Below are 17839 nucleotides of genomic sequence, written 5' to 3'. Positions count from 1 at the left end.
CTCTGGCTACGGCCCTGTGTATAGACAATACATATATAACGAGATGACCACGAATAACAAGAGGTCATTAGACCTATTTATTCATTTATTTGTTTGTTTCCTTTTTGATCGATTGGCCTTCTATGACGGTTCTTTTTTTTTCCGTAACGCACGTTTCTGATTGGTTGAAAGTTTCAACCAATCAGAATCGTCTGTGGCTGTGTATACTTGTAAGTTCTAATCACAACTCGGCGCGCAGAGGCCAACTCAAAGATTAATGTGAGACCCTGGTTCATGACCCCCTCATGACAAAAGAAGAAGAAGAAAGAACCAATAACAAGTAAAATCACAAAATGAGTGTGATTTTGTTTTTCTTCATCAAGTTTATTTTAAAAATAAATTTTAAAAAAGTTTGTTTGCTCAAGGGGTGGCGCGGCCCGACAAACTTATGTAGGTACTCTAGACAAACTTAGAGTACCTATATATAGAGAGTAGCGACAACTTGCGCATTGACGCCATTTTGTTTCACTCGCCGGTCTACCGCGCGCGCGCAGTGCATGTATAAACTTTGAAGTGCATAATATACTGTGTTGTGTCGGCCACATTTCAAACACAACTGTGCGAGCCAGAAAGCAACTCGCGCTATTGTTTGTATTGTATCTCAACACCCCCCCCCCCCCCCCCCGTACATGGAAAAGTGGGAGGGGGGCTGAATGTCCATATACAAGCTAACCTAGCTTGCATCCCCCAAACCAAAAGTTTTGCTGCTCATAAGAGGGGTAGGGGGGGGGGGGGCGGCAACCATAACCCACATCATATAATAAAGACATCACTGGCAAAAACAATCCGACCCATCCCCCCTCCCTTCCATAGACAATGCCCAACTCACTCATAAAAATGAGATTTTTTTTTTTTTTAATCCATGCACATCAATACCTTTACACACATTATAAACATATCCTCTCATACATCTGTTTACTCACAATTCCAGACACAGAAGTATACACCCCCCCCCCCCCCCCCCTCCCTCGACACCACACACACACACACACACACACACACAGCTCCGAGTATAAATTTCACACAAAGTAACTTTGAAATTGGGCAATTCTTTTGTTTGTTGCTTTTTTTCTTCAATTTATTTCATGTCATAATACATATACATGTTCCTTCTCGAAAAGACATCCTTTTCAACAATACATAATGGGTATGGTATTAAGATATGTAAGAAAAAAAGGGGGATCAATGTAGACAATGATATATGTATTTCCCCATGAAAATCATGTCATATTATCCTTGCCCAGTGTCACAACTTTACCTGAACATGTACTTTAGTTCTACACGTAGTGATGATTCAATTAAACTTAGAATAGAAAATCTGAATACCATTGCACATCTTCTTCAATTCCAGATATGCACAACTTCTCCCATACCATTCCAGTATAGATTGTGCCTTTTTTAAAAAGCGGTATAAAAATATGCTCGCCCTGCATCAACTTGATTTTCTCCAGGCAAGCTCCAAACTCATGTCTACATGTACATCCCTGACATGACAAAACAACTTAAAAATTGGAAATTCAGACATTACACAATGGGACTGTCAGGATCATCAATTACTAAATTTTTTACCAAACATAAAAAACTGGAATGTGATGGGTATCATTATTTATCTGAAATGTACAATTCAACTTTGCTAAACAAGCAAATGTACATAATCATGAATTATGCAACAAAACACATGGGCCTACTGCAATTTGCAAGCAACAGCGCAAAAAATGGGTCAATCTCTACTTGCTCAAGGAAATCTTCCATCATTGGAATGGTTATTTCACAAAATGAACAAACAGAAACAAGTCTATTTGGCTAAGTTTGAAATTGGAAACTAAGAACTTCAGTTTATGCCAAGTACAGTACAGTGGGTCCTCATTATAACAAACTCCTTGGGACCTAGGAAATTACAGTTAACCTTGCATAACTCGAAGTCACATAAGTCAAACTTTCCCTAAGTCGAATCAAATTTTTTGACCAAACTATACAAAACATGTGTTATTTACATTCCTATGTCAAATTTTGCATACATGTAAGTCAAACTATTTTGTGATCCCAACAGATTTGACTAATGCAAAGTTAACTGTACCTCTTTATATCGAAACCTTGTTATATCAGGGCTAAAAAAGAATAGAATACAAATAAGCAGGACCAGCAAAATTACCTTTTCATAATTAGAGTTTCTTTTAACAGTGCTCTTTATAAGGAGGTTGTAGCATATTGTTCCCAAAATAAGTTGTGCTTTCTAAATGAGAAAGATGGTTCTACTGAATTTCTTTCATGGCAAAGAACTGGCAAATAAATATTACAAATATGATATATCTATCATCAATTATTTAAAGGGAATGTGTCCACTGCAAACACCTTTACTGTATATTCTATGAATACCTTTAAAATGTTAAATACAAGAATAATTTTTGAGATACAGGGAAAAAAAAACCAACCATAAGTCTTTGTGAGAATAATTCCCTTACAACGCTTGAAAGTGCTTTTTTTTTGCTCTAAAAGTTAACAAAATGTGATCAGAATTGCAAAATATTTAGGATAGCACTATTAAAAGAACATTCTTTTCACATCAGAATGTCATTTTTCAACACTCCTTTTAATACTATATCAGGATTTCTCTTACAGCAATTATAATGTAAAAAATTAAAGGTACAGATTTACATCCTCTTTGTATCAATACTCTCAGGGAACAGATAATCAGAGTGATATCAATGACTTGTATCACAATATTTTTGCATACTTAAAAAAAAAGGAGTTTGTAGAAATATACATTTGTTTGTCCTGAACCAGTATTAGGATACACTGTACATGTGTATACCTACATGGTGTACTTAGCTCAAATAAAAGTTAATATTCATTGCCTAATTGCCCTCATACATGTATATTCACCCCTTCAAGTGTTCAAAACTAGAATGGAAATACTTATTGCATGCTTGATTCATTTCACTTCACTTTTGCGGCTAGCTTCCTCATTGTCATGCTTTTGCTACCCAGTTCATTAAACTTCTTTGATGATTCTTTCTTACGATTGCCGGTTTGCTTCTTGCAAAAGAAATGTAGCCGCGATGTGATAAACTTCGCAAGAAGTTTCCTTTTGATGTTATGGCAGTCTGCAAACTTCACATCTTCAGTTAGCTCTTGCGCTCGCTCTAGAAGCACACTCTTCACATTTTTTTCATCCATGAGCTTGTCTTCAGCCTCGCGGAACATCGCTTCGACAGTCAATATCATCTTGAATGTCTTGTCTGACACACGAAGAAGGCATCCAGTTTTGAACTCTTTCAGCATGGTGAGCTGTGCATCAGGATGTGTGTCTTCTGTGTCTTCAGCTGTCACCTCACTCATGCAAGTTCGCAAGTTGTCTCGTTCTTCTTAACACTGGTGGCACAGTAGCCTGCAAGGTTGTAGAGGCTAGCGCGCTCTGCTGGAGGAAGACAACTGACATCGGGTTGTCTGACAGGATGATGCCTGAGACTTCGACTTCCTCTGGGACCTGCACGTCCTGTTGCAGGAAATCAGCGAGGAATTCGCCATCATCTTGGCTGTAACTCCCTGAACGTGGCAGCGTGAGAAACTGGGCAGTGCTGATGAGTTTCAGGGCAAACTTGAATTCTAGTGGGGATGGGACGGCTTCCTCAGGCGAACGACAGAGAAACAGATTTTCCAAACAGTCTTGTGTTAGTCTACCTGTAAGAAGGTATTTGTGACCAGCATCAAGAAGCTCCTCAGCTAAGCTAAGAACTGATGTAGTAGTCAAGATGACCCCGGTTGGCATGGCTTCCAGTCACCTTTACCTATCTTCATCCCCTTGAACACAGCTATGACATCTTGAAGAAATGACAGAGTTTCCTTGTATTTATCTGGCTTCATCTTGCTAAGGGCCAAAACAGGATGACGGCTTGTCATGATCTCGAACCAATGGTTCACCATTTCGATAAACCAAGCTGCAGTACGATGGTCTGCACCCCTGCTTTCTTTGTTTGCAAGGTAGATGAGGGCACTGCTCACATCATGGCTGATCACATGTGTAGCGCTGGACACTTTCATTTTCTCGAAGTGAGAAGGTGCAAGTTTGGCCTTGGTAAGCTTTGGTGCCAGCTTCAACTCGTGGTGCTCTTGGAAGCATGCAAGGTCATGAAGGGGTAATCACTGACGATGGATGAGCGAAGATGATGGCGCTCTACGGTGTCTTTGGAAAGAACAAAATTCTGCCCACTTATTAGAGCTGACTTGATGTTTTTGAACAAATGAGGAACATCAGCGAGAAAATACAGCCAACCTTCTGTTTCATGCGGGTGAGGGATTCTGTAGACCGTCTGGCAATGTTTACCGCATATTATCCCAAACGACTTCCACATAGCCCGATGGCGCTACCCATATCACTTGTTACTGCTTGGACATGCAGGCCGGTGTCTGCTGCACGACTGATGATGTCCAGAATGATGTCCTTGAAGACGGTTCCATCTGTTGAGCCACTTGTAAAGTGATAGCCAATCGTTTGCTTCCAGCGAGAGGTAACTCCACCGAGCATGAACACAAGCGCATGGTCAGCACTGCCACAGTGTCTTGGCAATGTCACATCGCCTACAAGGTGACCACTAGTGACATCATACTCGACTTTTTGTGTCAGAGACATTTCATCTAGTGTAAGACAGCAAAGTCTTCTTCCTTAGTCAGACCATCAACTTTCAGCTTCAGCAGTTCAAAGACCTGCGTCAATACACCTGGCTGAAAAGACATGTACTGTAACCTCCTCTGAAGTGTGCGTTCCGATGGTAGTGGGTATTGCAGTTTTAATAGGACTTTGTATCCTGCAGATCCGCATGAGAACCTCAGCTGTAGGCCTTCTTAACTGTGGCTGGTGACCACTGTACCCCATTCATAGCCCGTCGTGACATAGCGTTTAGCTGATCTTTCCCAAAGATTCGTGCTGTCCGCGATTCCTGTTTCAGTTTAGCTTTCTGAATAGCTCTATACTGTTTCTTTGTTTTCCGAAGTTCAGTCTTCAAGGCCTTGATCGCCCTTGCATTTTCATTCTTGGTTTACTTGGTGGTACACTTGATGTGGTGGGGTAGTTCTCGTCTTCTGTGGCAGTGTCTTCAACTGGAATAACAAATAACAGAGGAGAGAAAAAATTACAATAAACATAATAAGAGAACAAAATGTAATTTGTACCCTTCATTTTGAGACAAACTTATGCAAGTTAATCCCTTTTCTAAATCACATTGCTAGCATGAACATCTTAAAAGAGGCATTTTATACCTCAAAATCCTCCAAGAAATGAATGAGCATAATTTCATGAATTAATGGAAATTTCACATACCAGTTTCCAAATAGAATAAATGCTAATTTTTTTCTAATCATGGAAACTTGTATTTTTCAACAAATGAAAAAGAGGCCCTAGTTGTAGTCAAACAGATTTAAGGGACAGCATCTCAATAATGGACAATTATTGATCTTTTTATTTGTGTGTATGTGTGTGTTGGGGGGGGGGGGGCATTTATCTATTTGATTTCAATGAACATTCTAAATGAATAAGAAAAAACAATATGCAGCTTTTTGAGTATAACAAAAGCAGTCTTCCCCCCCCCCATGATGTAAGACAAATAATTTTTCACATGTTTTATACAGTCCTGGGGAGTTTCATGAAGGGTCTTGTCAGTGATTTTCAGTGACAACTGTTATAAGCTACTGAAATCCATGCATCTGATTGGCTGAGAGCAACTTTGTTAGTGAAAATCACTGACAAGACTCTTCATAAAATGCTCCCCTTTACTTTCGATAAACTGCATACATGCAATCCTACAGAATGAAGGCACACATTTTGTCTTCTAGGCAATTCCACTGGTTGGTCCAAAATAGTGAATGTGAGTAACCAACTTCTGAAGTTTTGAAGCTGCATTTACTACTCTAATATATACATGTATGTGCAGTGTTGTGAAAAATCATTTTACCTTTAAACACCTATAGTCAGGAACAGGAGATTAAGAGGTTACTCAATATCTCTCTAAATGTAACGTGAGTAACCATGGAAATGCCCTTCTGTAGTTTGGACAAAGGAAGTTAAAATAACGACAGTAGTTTGATGAAAATGATTCATTGATTCAGTACGTACCTGAACTTGAAGTTGATGTTGTTTTGTTGGCTGGGTTAATACAGTAGGTATGGTCAAAGGAAACGCACAATTTCTTGGTAGCACTAACAGCGTTTGGTGTACAGGGAAGGCGTTTCAGAGGTCGCCTGGGCTTCAGCACACTGCGATGGCAGAATATGGTTGGTACTGCCTGCCACTTCAGTTTTTTCTTCCCATCTGCTCTTCCATTTTCAAATTGTGATTCATCGAAGTGAATCTGCAGAAAAGAAGATACAATTTTGTTAATTCTAATTACTCCCTGGTCCTAAATGTAGGTAGTGCTATATATTTCAACAAATGTCACTGCATCTTGTCACCCCCCCCCCCCCTTCACATCACTAGGTCAGTTGGGAGAATATTAAAGTTGAACTTCTCATTGTCTGAAATTTAATAATTTTACTAATAATTACTCTAATACAAAATCCCCTAATCTACTTTAACTAACTACCTTAGTGACACTGACAAATACAGAATCTCTGATGAAATCTCCAGTGGTGCTATGTTGGGTCTCAAGAAAGAGATTTGATCATATATGAACAAGGGCTAGTGTCGGAATTCAGGAGAGCAGTTTTCTCTCGTCCTCCTTTGGAGGGCATACTTTGTATGACTGAATCTCTTTGTTGAGACCCAGACATTAGCACCAATGCCTAGATTTTATCAGACATCTCACTATTCCACATCAAATAGTTTTGATTCTGTTGCATCACCAACAGCACATGCGGATACGCTAAAAAGCCACCATTTTCAAATGTGAATTACAAACGGAACCATGAAGACCGAAACATCTTTGTTGTTTAAAAAATTCTGAAACTCATTTTTTTTGCCTAAATTACTTTTTTTGACATTTTTTTTGGTAAAAAAACTGGGTCAAAATGAAAATGTGATAGGCAGATTCTTCATGAAAAATTACACCTGATTGTATACTTTTGTTTTCATAACATTTTTTGTCATGATCCCCACATCAAACAAATGATTTTAGAGAGGAAAAAATTTGGCTGAGAAAAAGGGCCTTATTGTTGGTGTTGACTTGTTTTTATTGTCCTCTTGTTCAGTCTCCCAAATCGGCCGTGCCCCTCTACTGCCAGTCTAGCGTTAACAATTAAGTTAGATCATAAGACTGGAGTGAAAGGATATTCATTTCTTTTTAAATTTCACTTTCAACTCTACTGCCAGTCTAACGTTAACAATCAAGTTAAGTTAGCTCATAAGACTGGAGTGAGAGGATATTTTTTTTTAATTTCACTTTCAACTCTGAAACTTCAAATTTGTACTCTGTCTTAGACCAGTTCAAGAGACCCTGAATCAGGTTACCTAGCAATTTCTTTAATTAAATCTTGGTTAGAGTGATTTTGTGTCTGTTTTAAAAGAGTGCAGCAGACACGTTTCAGTGACAGTGGCCAGTAGTCAGTACAGTGGCAGTGGCAGTGGCAGTGCAAGAACCCAGAAATTCGAATCCACTCTCAAGCTTTTTAACAATAACATCTGAATTCTTGCTATTATTCACCATTCATGTGTTTATACATTCTAAGACTAAAAGTCGGTTGTTCTTTAAGGTTTAATAAACATTCTGTTCAGTTCTGGTTGAATTCTGTAGACCAATTCAGACAGAAGAAAGGCATGCCTATTCTGCAAGTTCAAGTTTACATACATAACCTATACACCGATATTAATACATGGGACCGATACTTACCTCGCACAAACAAGATGAAGAAGTTGGTTTCCACCCCACTCTGCTCACTTTGTTCTCCCATATTTTTCGTCTTTGTGGATCTGCGGGGAACCTATACATCTTGTACCCCTTCTCTGATTTATTGCTGCACCCGAAGGCGCAACAACCCGTCATTTTGTCGTGTTCTTTAAATCACTGACTGTCAGCTCGAGCTCGTTTGATATCACGGTCGCGGTAAGCGCTGTGCGTTGCGCTGCGCTGCGGAGTGAAACAAAATGGCGCCAGGAGTCACGTGACCATCAAATTCCGGTCCCCCTATGTCGCTACTCTCTATATATAGGTACTCTAGACAAACTTCAGGGGGGTTCAACTCCGCTTCTGCATCCGTCTCGCCATGGGGAAATTTTGGAGGGTCAAAAGTGCACACTGCTTCCACTTTTCATGTATTAGCCTATGAAGACGACAAATTTTTAGTGCACCAGCGAAATGGGGATTTTGGACTGCGCGCAGCGCGCAAAATATTTAAATTAAAATTTGGAATATTCATGAGCTCTTTTCCACCTATTAGCATATTATCGCAATGAAAAAAAGACAATGCGCATGCGTTACTATATCGACAGAATCCTTAATTGGGCCAGATAAATGTAGAACAAAGGTCAGAGTTGGGGAGGTGTGTGTGTGTGGGGACGGGGGGGGGGGGGGGGGTGGGGGGTAATCAAATTTTAATGGTTCACTTCGTTGGGGCCACAAGTACATTTTAAAAAATTCAGTTCAGTTAAAAGGCAAAAATAATGACCCCATTTCACTGTGGTACCTCAATTCATTTTTTGCCTCTTTTTTTTTTTTGTTCATTTATTAACTTTAACTTATTAATATTTTTTAAATCTGACAAATTGCACTGATCATTTAGCCCACTTAACAAGTGATATTTTCATATCTTTAGTGTCTAAATAATGAATCATTCTCACCTCGACTTCAATGATCTTCATATTGTGCCCCATCCCCAATTAAATTTCAATTTTGTCTCGTTCTTTTCGTTCTTGCATTCGTCGCCTCAGATTTTTTTTTTAATTTGCCCCCCCCCCCCAACAGTATCATTTTCAATACAAGGACCCCTTCTGATATTGACATTTCCATAGGATCTATTACACTCCCCCCCCCCCAATCCCCACCCCAATTACCTATGCTTTCATCATTTTGGCATTGACTTATTCTTTATTTAACCCCCCCCCCCCCCCACCTCATCTTTATTGTAAACCATTTTTTATACTGCATTTATACATTAGTCTTGCCCACTCTCTCTCTCATTAGGAAAGATGGTTAAATCTATCTCGCTGATGCCAGATATAAACAAACATCAAAAGGTCGAACACCATACTCAATTCTACACAAGACTGTATCAGCCCCCATCTCACCTCAGTCATACAGCATCATCATTACAGAGTGCCTACATCATCATAATCACCAGCATCGTCACATATATTTCACAAAATAAGAAAATGAAAGAACAGATTTAAGCAGTATTAACTAATTTATTAACTTTTATGAACTCATTTATCAACATATTTGTTTCTATTAAGATCTTTTTAAATCCAACATGACATCAAAAAAGGATGACAAATGGATGGGGGGGGGGGGGTGCTGTCTCTTGAATTCAAATTTTTCAGTTGTAAAAGTTTACTGTAGATTTTGAAAAAAATATTCAATAATATCAACATGCTATTTTATTATGTAAAGCACAGGTATATACTGAGTTTTATTAGTACTTTATCTTACATAGGACATTATTGTTGTTTTTACTACTACCGGTACCTGTATTATCATTATTATTACTGCTATTATCATGATCATTGTCGTTATTGTTACTATTTTTAATATTGTTATTATTATTATGTTATTAATTATATTACTACAGTATTACTAATGAACTACATCATTTTATTCCCCCCCCCCCCCCTTCAATTTACTATTCAGTTCAGCATCCCTAATATTTTTGTCAGAACTTGACTTAAGATTAAATATAAAAAAACTATGTTCCATGTACACACATTTAAAAGAACAAATGATTACTTTCATGATCCTCGATATATCTTCTTCTTCTTCTTCTGGTAATCTTCAAAAGGCATTGTAGCCTAACAATTACAAGTGGTGTGAGGAAGACAGAATGTTTTCTAAGTGGGATAAGGAGAGTAGATGCATCAGAAGTAGTCCCTGGAAGTTCTCTGGACTGTCATCATGCACTTTATTTGCTGGAAGTCAGTTCCATTAACTTTGGGACAGAGTGTTGGGCAAATACAAACTTGTCTATGTCGCTTCTGGCTTGGTGCAACTGGAGGGTCATGTCATGGTACTTCCTGCTCGTGATTTGTTAAAGCCCGTCTGTACTAGTTTGACCAGGGGGATTAGACCACCTTGCAAGGTCACTGACAGGTGGTTATCTCATCATATCAGCTCTCAATTAATATAAGAAAAAGAGGATCATGGGGGACCAACAGTCACCGATTAGGCATTGTTTGCTATATAGAGGGCGCAAGTAGCTATAAGTAGTGCAGTGGGAAAATTTTCAAGGGAGAGCGGAGAGACCATTGACTATCTTATGCACCATTCCCAGTCTTCTTGCAGAGTGCCTTGTAGTTGTAGATATAGTAGGCAACTAAAAGGTGCTGATCATCTCAGTCAAACTGCTGGTTCTCTTGTGGTCCCCATTGTGAAGTAGCGTCCTGGACATCTTAGATGTTGTAGGGATCCCAGACACCGGAACAGATCTCAAGATGAGGGTGGACTAGGGACTTGTACAAAAGAAGCCTGGGAATCAAACCATGCAGCTTGGGACAACCTGCATATTAAAAACAAAAAGAGAGGAGAAATCAAATAAGATTAAAACTGCTGCACTATATTGGATTTTCAAAAATAGTACCTCCCCACTTTTTGTAGGTCTTGCATTTTAATTTTATTAAAAAATGATAAACTTATGTCTATCTGATAGGGCCTTTTTTGAAGAGAAGAGTAAAGGTTTAGATGTATTTCCAATTTATTTTAAGTTATTATTTATTAGTCCAAGATGAGTGCGATGTTGGCATGGGCTTAGCCTTAGGTTATACAGCCTAAATATTTTCGAACTTTATACAAACATACCTTGCCAGAGTTCAACTTAGGTGTCCTGTTCCTGAGATCTACACCATAACATACGATGATCAGGTACTGGTAGTCTCTGTTGCACCTCTGTGGTCATTATCTGCTTCTTGGTTCCATAGGATCTACAATTAAAAGAAAACAGAAACTTAGTAAGGTTCGTGCAAGTAATAGTATCAAATGCTTGCATTAGTTATCAGTTCATGTCCTTTAGACTAGAGTTAGAAATACCCATGCCATACCAAATAAAAAGGGGGTAGCATATATGATATAGTCCTGAAACTTTACTGTAAACAAGGTAAATATTCGGACATTAGTAATACGCAAATAATATAAACCTACTTTCTCTCTAAAGTCTAAACATGTCATTTTCCTCTAAATATTTCAAACAAGGTACAGTGCCATAACTTAGAAGTTAGAGCACAATCAAGAAAAAAGAGTGGTGGGGGTGGGGGTAAAATTAGGAAGCTAGGAAATGACACCCTTTTTGTTTTGTTCTTGTCTAGTCTATCTAGCCTACATCCGAACTAAGCTGGACCTGGATACTGCCACACTAGCATGACTAGATCTAGACTAGACCCTAGCCTAGGCCAGGGCCTAGTCTATGCCTTAATTAGCCTGAATTTTCTGTCTCTTTCGTTCGTTAGCCTCTGATTTGGGTAGGGTTGGCTAAAGTCAAGAGAGGAGCCGACTCTACCCAAATCAGAGGCTAACGAATGAAAGAGACAGAAAATTCAGGCTAGATTGTGCTATGATTGTATGAATACTAGCCTAGGCTTTACAGTAAGACTAAAGTGTAGCCTACACTGTAAAGTTATAGCCGCGCCAGCTCAGGAAACGCAGTCGCTTCTTGGTGGAGTGTTACAGCCGGCTAGCACCGGCGAATTGAAAATCATAGACCGCTCGACGAAATGGCATCGGCTTGGACTAGCAATGAGCCATTTGCGCAGTCTACAACAGGTCTACATCTACCATTGATTACTATCGGTAATCAAGCTGTGAACCTAACTTAAAATTATGAGATGTGCTGTAATGAAATAACCTACGGTAAACTCCTGATTATTTCTAAAAATATTACCGTCGACGACTTAAATTAGAGTTAATTCAATCAGTTAATATTCTTTGGTAAGACAAAAGAAATGGGATGGGATATGGAATAATACGTTGTGACAATGCGGAGAGCCCCTCACTGCAATGACGAACACATCACAATTATTTCAGAGACCTTCACACAAAATGGATCTTTACTTACTTTTCTTGATATCATAGGGTATCACTCCGATGTCAATGTTCGCCTGAAGATTTTCTGCTTCACTGAGATGTACTTGACAAACTTCTATTATAATAGAAATTCACTTAAAAGAAAAGTGTGTGCTTGTTCGTAATTGAAAAACTTCAAAGTCGCAGTTCATACAACCGCCATTTTTCGTCATTTTCTTGCTCAAATCGTAGGGAATTCTGGGAATGCAAAAAATGTTTTATGCATGACCTAATACATAAAACATTTTGTCGATGGCCAATCAACAAACAGTAATTGGCGTATTTTTTACGTCATTGCTCATGAATATTCATTGACCCTCCAAAACCGTCGTTCAAATCGGACAAAACCCCATAATGCATCCAATGCAAAACCTATGAAATGTCAAAGGTCACGATTTTAGTTGGCCCTCTAGTCCTCCTACGGAGGACATACGTGTATGATCGAATCTCTTTGACAAACTTATTTAACAGCGCCACCTTGCTGTGAATTTCGTAAATTAAAGATGGCAGCGCCCATTGGTGAAATTCATGTGAAGCTTGAATTCAGGTAATCTCACTAATTTTGAAGCGTAATATGTATATACCGATTGCAACTTCGAGTATCAATTGTATGATATATGTATACTGTTCATGAAGTGTATGAATTGGGATATCATTTGTGTAGACTATACGCTGTCATGTCATTCGATCCCCAAAGCAGCCAACAAAACAGTGCAGTGCAGTGTAGTGGCAACACTGTTCGCGCACAGGCCACAGCGCATGTACACTGTACGTACATGGCATGGCATGGCATGGCATGGCCATCGGGGCCGCAAGTCGAGCGCGAGCTCGCGGAATTCGGAACCGCTGCTGCCAGATGCAAGTGCAGGTAGCCTGGATCTGGAAGACGTCCTACGATATGATTTTTGACCTGGAACTCCCGCGTGGAGATACCCTACTAAAACATACCAAAAATCGAATACCATATCTTCATCAACTGTTCAAGTCATGGTCATGATTTAACAGTCGTTATGTTTCTTACCCCTTTCGTGCCAATTTTATTATCTTTTTTGGAGCATTTTTCCTTAAAAACAAAGACATAATAATATAGAGTCTAGGCCTAGTCTTACACTTTCTCACAAGTTTCACGGCAAACCGCTGCACAGTTTACAATACAATTGCATATCATAACGACTAAGGGGTGCAGGCCGGCGAGCGTGCGTGAAGTTTACGGTCGCTTACTTCACGCACGCTGGCCCGCACCCTTTCGTCTGTATGCAATTGTATTGTAATTGTGCAGTGGTTTGCTGTGAAACCTGTTATAATGTCTTCGTTTTTAGGAAAAATACTCCAAAAAATATAAGAAAATTGACACAGGGGTAAGAAACATAACGACTGTTAAATCATGACCATGATTGAACAATTGATGAAGATTTAGTTGATTTTTGGTATGTTTTAGTAGGCTATCTCCACGCCGGAGTTACGGGTAAAAAAATGGATACAAAAGTACACTAGCACAAAACGACGGACTAATATCAAACTGCATGCTATGCAGACATCAACCGGATACATCTATCATAGTCTAATGTATTTATCAAACTGTATATTTCTATACCCTGCTTCTAATCACTCAAGCTTCTCAAGAGTCAAGTTTCCTCACACTTTCACAGCCTATGTTAATGATTGATTATCTATTAAAGTTGTATAGTATTTATACTTTTTCTTGATTCAAATCATGCACATTGTTTTGTGTGAACTGTTGCTCTTTCAACCTTCAAACTATTGTTAAGTTAAAGAATGTCAAATGATTGAATGCATGAATGAAAATTGAAACTTTTCAAGATAAGGAAAATGATATTGATTGAATTGCCTGTATCTTTACAGCGGTGGAGCAGAGTTATTGTTTGGCAAGATAAAGCATCATGAAGCTGTTCTAAACTGCAGTGATAAAAAGTGTAAGTTTCTTCAAATGTGAACATTGAAACTTAGTAGTAGTACATGACTCTCAAACATACGGTATTGGATTTTGTAAACATATGTAGGGTTTAACATTTTTAAGATTTTAATCAGTAGACTGTATTATTAAAGGTAATACAAAGTTTTGGGAAATTTTGAAAATTGGGTGGATAGTGAATCTTTACAATTTTGATATATTTGGGTGCCCCTGCGGATGTATTATAAGCACTAAAAAAATTAACCTCTAAAACACTTCTGTTTTCAAGAAAAATTGAATATAAAAATTTACCGGTGCTCCCGGTAAATTTTGATAAATTTCAAATAGCGCTTACGGCCGTACAATGGTAGCTGCGACCATGAAAATCTCAGAATATGTAGTTGTGATATATAATTTCCAAACGGGAATAGCTAAACGGTTGATTTTAGTCAAGAAACATTGTTTCATAGCTAAATTAATATCTTGACCTTGCGAGGGAGATATACAACAAAAAGAGTTTATTATTTATAATTTCATAACTTTAGACTCGATTTCAATCGGGACAACGATCAATGAATATTGTAGGAACGCGTATGCTTCCAATATGTTAATTTGAACCAAATTCATGACCCCATACCAAAACTTTGTAATACCTTTAAAGTCTTAGCATGTGAACTGTATAACACCTTATATACAACAATAAACACCACTGTATCTCATGTTTATAAAACACAGTTCTTCAGAATTCTTTCTTCCTCTTTCTTTGATTTATCCTACCTTTGTTACAGTATTGTTTGAAATAAAGTAGACAATTAAAACACCAAGTCACACCAGTCTATGGAACGATACATGCATTCATGCGTAACACAGTGTGAGAGTATCTACTTTATTTCAAGAAATACTTTATATGGACAAATGCTAAGTTTCTATGGAACATATAGGTATTTATAGTATTATTTATCATTGAAAATAGATTTCAAATCTTAATATTATGCAGAGTAACGATGTTTGAGATTATCATTGTATTGTTGTTGTTGTTTATGTCTTGATATTTCATTCAAATTTTTATTTTTCTGATTTTAGGTACAATCAAAACGTTGCTTGTTTGGATTAAAGATAATCTTCTGAAGGAGAGACCTGAATTATTCATCCAAGGAGATACAGTGTAAGCCTATGTTTTGTTTTACGTTGTAGCAAGAACAGCTAGGGGTGGGGCGTGAAGGGGGGGGGGGGTGTTGTAATAGATGGACAGGTAATTTGATGAATCTATATGAGACATTTTTTATTCCTTAGATATAAGATTTATCTTTATCTTTTGAAAGTTGAAGACTTGGAGTCTCTTAATATTACAAAGAATTGTTTTATATTGTAATATTTGTATCATATATATGGAAAACAATAAACTGAAAACTGAAGGGAGATGTTGTTTTAAGTTCAATTACATACTCTCCTTGCTCCCCCTTTTTTACTGGATATAGTAATTATGCTATGATGTGGTCTTACCCCCCCCCCCCCCCCCTCCCCCCCCCCCCCCCCCCCCCCCCCCCCCCCCCCCCCCCTCCTCTCTCTCTCTCTCTTTCTCTCTCTCTCTTTCTCTCGCTCTCTCTCTCTCTCTCTTTCTTCCTCTGTGTCACACTGTCTGTCCCTCTCTGTTTTTCTTCCTCTCCCTCCACATCATCATTCCTTCTTACATCACATGTATATGTTCCTGCCATATTTAGGCTAATCAGTAATCACAAGTGACAATACATGCCCTGATGTGTTTTTTGTTCTGCAAAATGATATTGATGTCTTGATTTTGTTTTTATTTGATAAGTGCATACCTTTTAATGGTTAAGTGTGTAATTTATTACATTTCATCTGAACAGGAGGCCTGGTATTTTGGTGCTTGTGAATGATGCTGATTGGGAGTTAATGGTAAGACATTGCTTCTGTTTATTATAAAAATGAATGTTATTTGATTTAGTTATGATTTCCTTAGAAAAGAATACTAGCACACATTTCATTATGGAATCATTTGTTTTGAAAATGAGTCTATTATGTTCCAAAGGGGATTGGTGATTGGTTGAGGGTACTGCTTTGTTCAAGAATTACTACTAGGTAGACCCTTTCCATAAATCCTTTGATTTTCTTTACACTCTGTAATAGAGACTCAAAATTTGAATGCTACGATTAAGGTTGTATAATTATATACATGTATTTATATTTTGTATGTTTGCCTCAAATTTTGATTCCTTTTATCATAAAATGATATAAAGGGCATTTTGTAGAAGAAAACATATTTTTAGTGAATCGTACATTATGTTTGCTTTATATTTCACGATCATTTTCATGCAGGGTGAATTAGATTACGAGATACAAAACAACGACAAAATTATCTTCATATCGACGCTTCATGGTGGATGAGCTGCTTTTGAAAGATTGACTTCAGAAGATTAACATTTGAAAGTACAATATTCAGAACAAGATGGCATCTGGTGATGCTCAGCAGGCTCCTCAAAAGGATGCAGCCCGCCCTCACAAGTCGCCCAAGCCGAAGATCAACCCCTCCACGGCGAACATCCGCAAGCGTCAGCCCCGCAGGCTGCCCAAGCGCAAGAACGACATCTACGTGACGCGCAAGTCCAACTTCGCCAGCCAGATGGAGCAGTGTGAGAAACTCTTTGATGGGGGAGAGAAAGAGGTGTGTATCCACAGTCTTGGTGCGGCCATCAACAGAGCCTTGAACATTGCTTTGCAGCTGGAGTCCCGAAGCCTTGGGACGCTCCAGGTGGCCATCAGCACTTCCACCGTCGATCTAGTGGATGACATTGAACCGCTGTGCGATGAAGGGGACTTTGATACGAGGGAGAGAAGCAACTCTGCTGTTCATATCAGAGTGTTTAGGACTGAGAGCAAGAAAGAGGAGGTGCCAAATAAGTGATGTTGATGTTGACTTGTATCCGTGGCAACAGTCATATCTCTGAAGGACACAAACATTTTGTGAGAAGTTGGATAATAATGTAATCTAGTCTCTTCAATTGTGTTAAAGTTAGATTTATAGCAGTATTAATTGACCCTTCCTTTGGTTTCCAATTGTTGAAGCCTATATGCAGGACAAATGAAGTGATAAATTGATCTATTTAAAAATATGATTACGGTAAGAAGAGAAATACATTTCTAAATTATTTCTCAAAAAAATGTATGACAAACTAGAAAAACTGTAGAATACCTACATAGTGATTATTTATGATTTAATGATAAATGAATGATGTCATTTTTGCCACACAGCGATTTTTATACAAGATTGATATGTGTAGGGGTGGCAGGGTTCTCACCAGTATATAGAATACACTAGATGCTTATCCATCTCTGGGATGGAGGCATGCAGCCAAGTATATAACAAGTTTTAAGTCATGATACCAGTAGGTGAAATAAATCCATGCACACTTTTTACCTGTCAATGTGCTATGATCATTCCAAATCTTTTTCCTCTAGATGATGTAAAGCCAGTTCACTTAATGCTCCTCTGCACTAGTTTAACCAGGAGGGATTAGACCTCCCTGCATGGTCACTGACAGGTGGTTATCTCATCAAATCAGCTCTCAATTAATAACTTCAGAAAAAGGGGACCATGGGAGACCAATGGTCACTTATTAGGTATTATTTTCTATTGTTGATTTTTATTTGCTATTAAAAACCAATTCTTTTTCATGCATTT

General features: G+C 38.4%; 2 protein-coding genes and 1 long non-coding RNA gene across 3 annotated transcripts; 1 reads left to right on the top strand and 2 right to left on the bottom strand.

The window, feature by feature from the left end:
- Positions 1-5038: 5038 nt before the first annotated feature.
- On the bottom strand, positions 5039-8189 carry LOC115929095 (THAP domain-containing protein 2-like). Its single transcript, XM_030997262.1, has 3 exons — positions 7857-8189; positions 6149-6383; positions 5039-5136 (listed from the first exon to the last, which is right to left on the bottom strand). The coding sequence occupies exons 1-3, from the start codon at positions 8007-8009 to the stop codon at positions 5039-5041; spliced, it is 486 nt and encodes a 161-aa protein (XP_030853122.1). The 5' UTR covers positions 8010-8189.
- Positions 8190-9759: 1570 nt separating this feature from the next.
- LOC115929366 lies at positions 9760-12526 on the bottom strand. Its single transcript, XR_004066445.1, has 3 exons — positions 12220-12526; positions 10971-11092; positions 9760-10671 (listed from the first exon to the last, which is right to left on the bottom strand). It is a non-coding gene; the product is annotated as an uncharacterized LOC115929366 (long non-coding RNA).
- A 204-nt stretch (positions 12527-12730) lies between these two features.
- Positions 12731-17839, top strand: LOC584273 (ribonuclease P protein subunit p20). Its single transcript, XM_011678464.2, has 5 exons — positions 12731-12774; positions 14091-14161; positions 15223-15304; positions 16008-16056; positions 16477-17839. Exon 5 carries the CDS (start codon positions 16607-16609, stop codon positions 17060-17062), a length of 456 nt encoding a protein of 151 aa, XP_011676766.2. The 5' UTR covers positions 12731-12774; positions 14091-14161; positions 15223-15304; positions 16008-16056; positions 16477-16606; the 3' UTR covers positions 17063-17839.

The sequence above is a fragment of the Strongylocentrotus purpuratus genome, unplaced genomic scaffold, assembly GCF_000002235.5.
Source record: "Strongylocentrotus purpuratus isolate Spur 01 unplaced genomic scaffold, Spur_5.0 spur5_scaffold_4, whole genome shotgun sequence".
Classification (NCBI taxonomy): domain Eukaryota; kingdom Metazoa; phylum Echinodermata; class Echinoidea; order Camarodonta; family Strongylocentrotidae; genus Strongylocentrotus; species Strongylocentrotus purpuratus.
The sequence above is the reverse complement of the archived record's forward strand: the minus strand, read 5'-3'. Positions and strand labels throughout refer to the sequence as shown.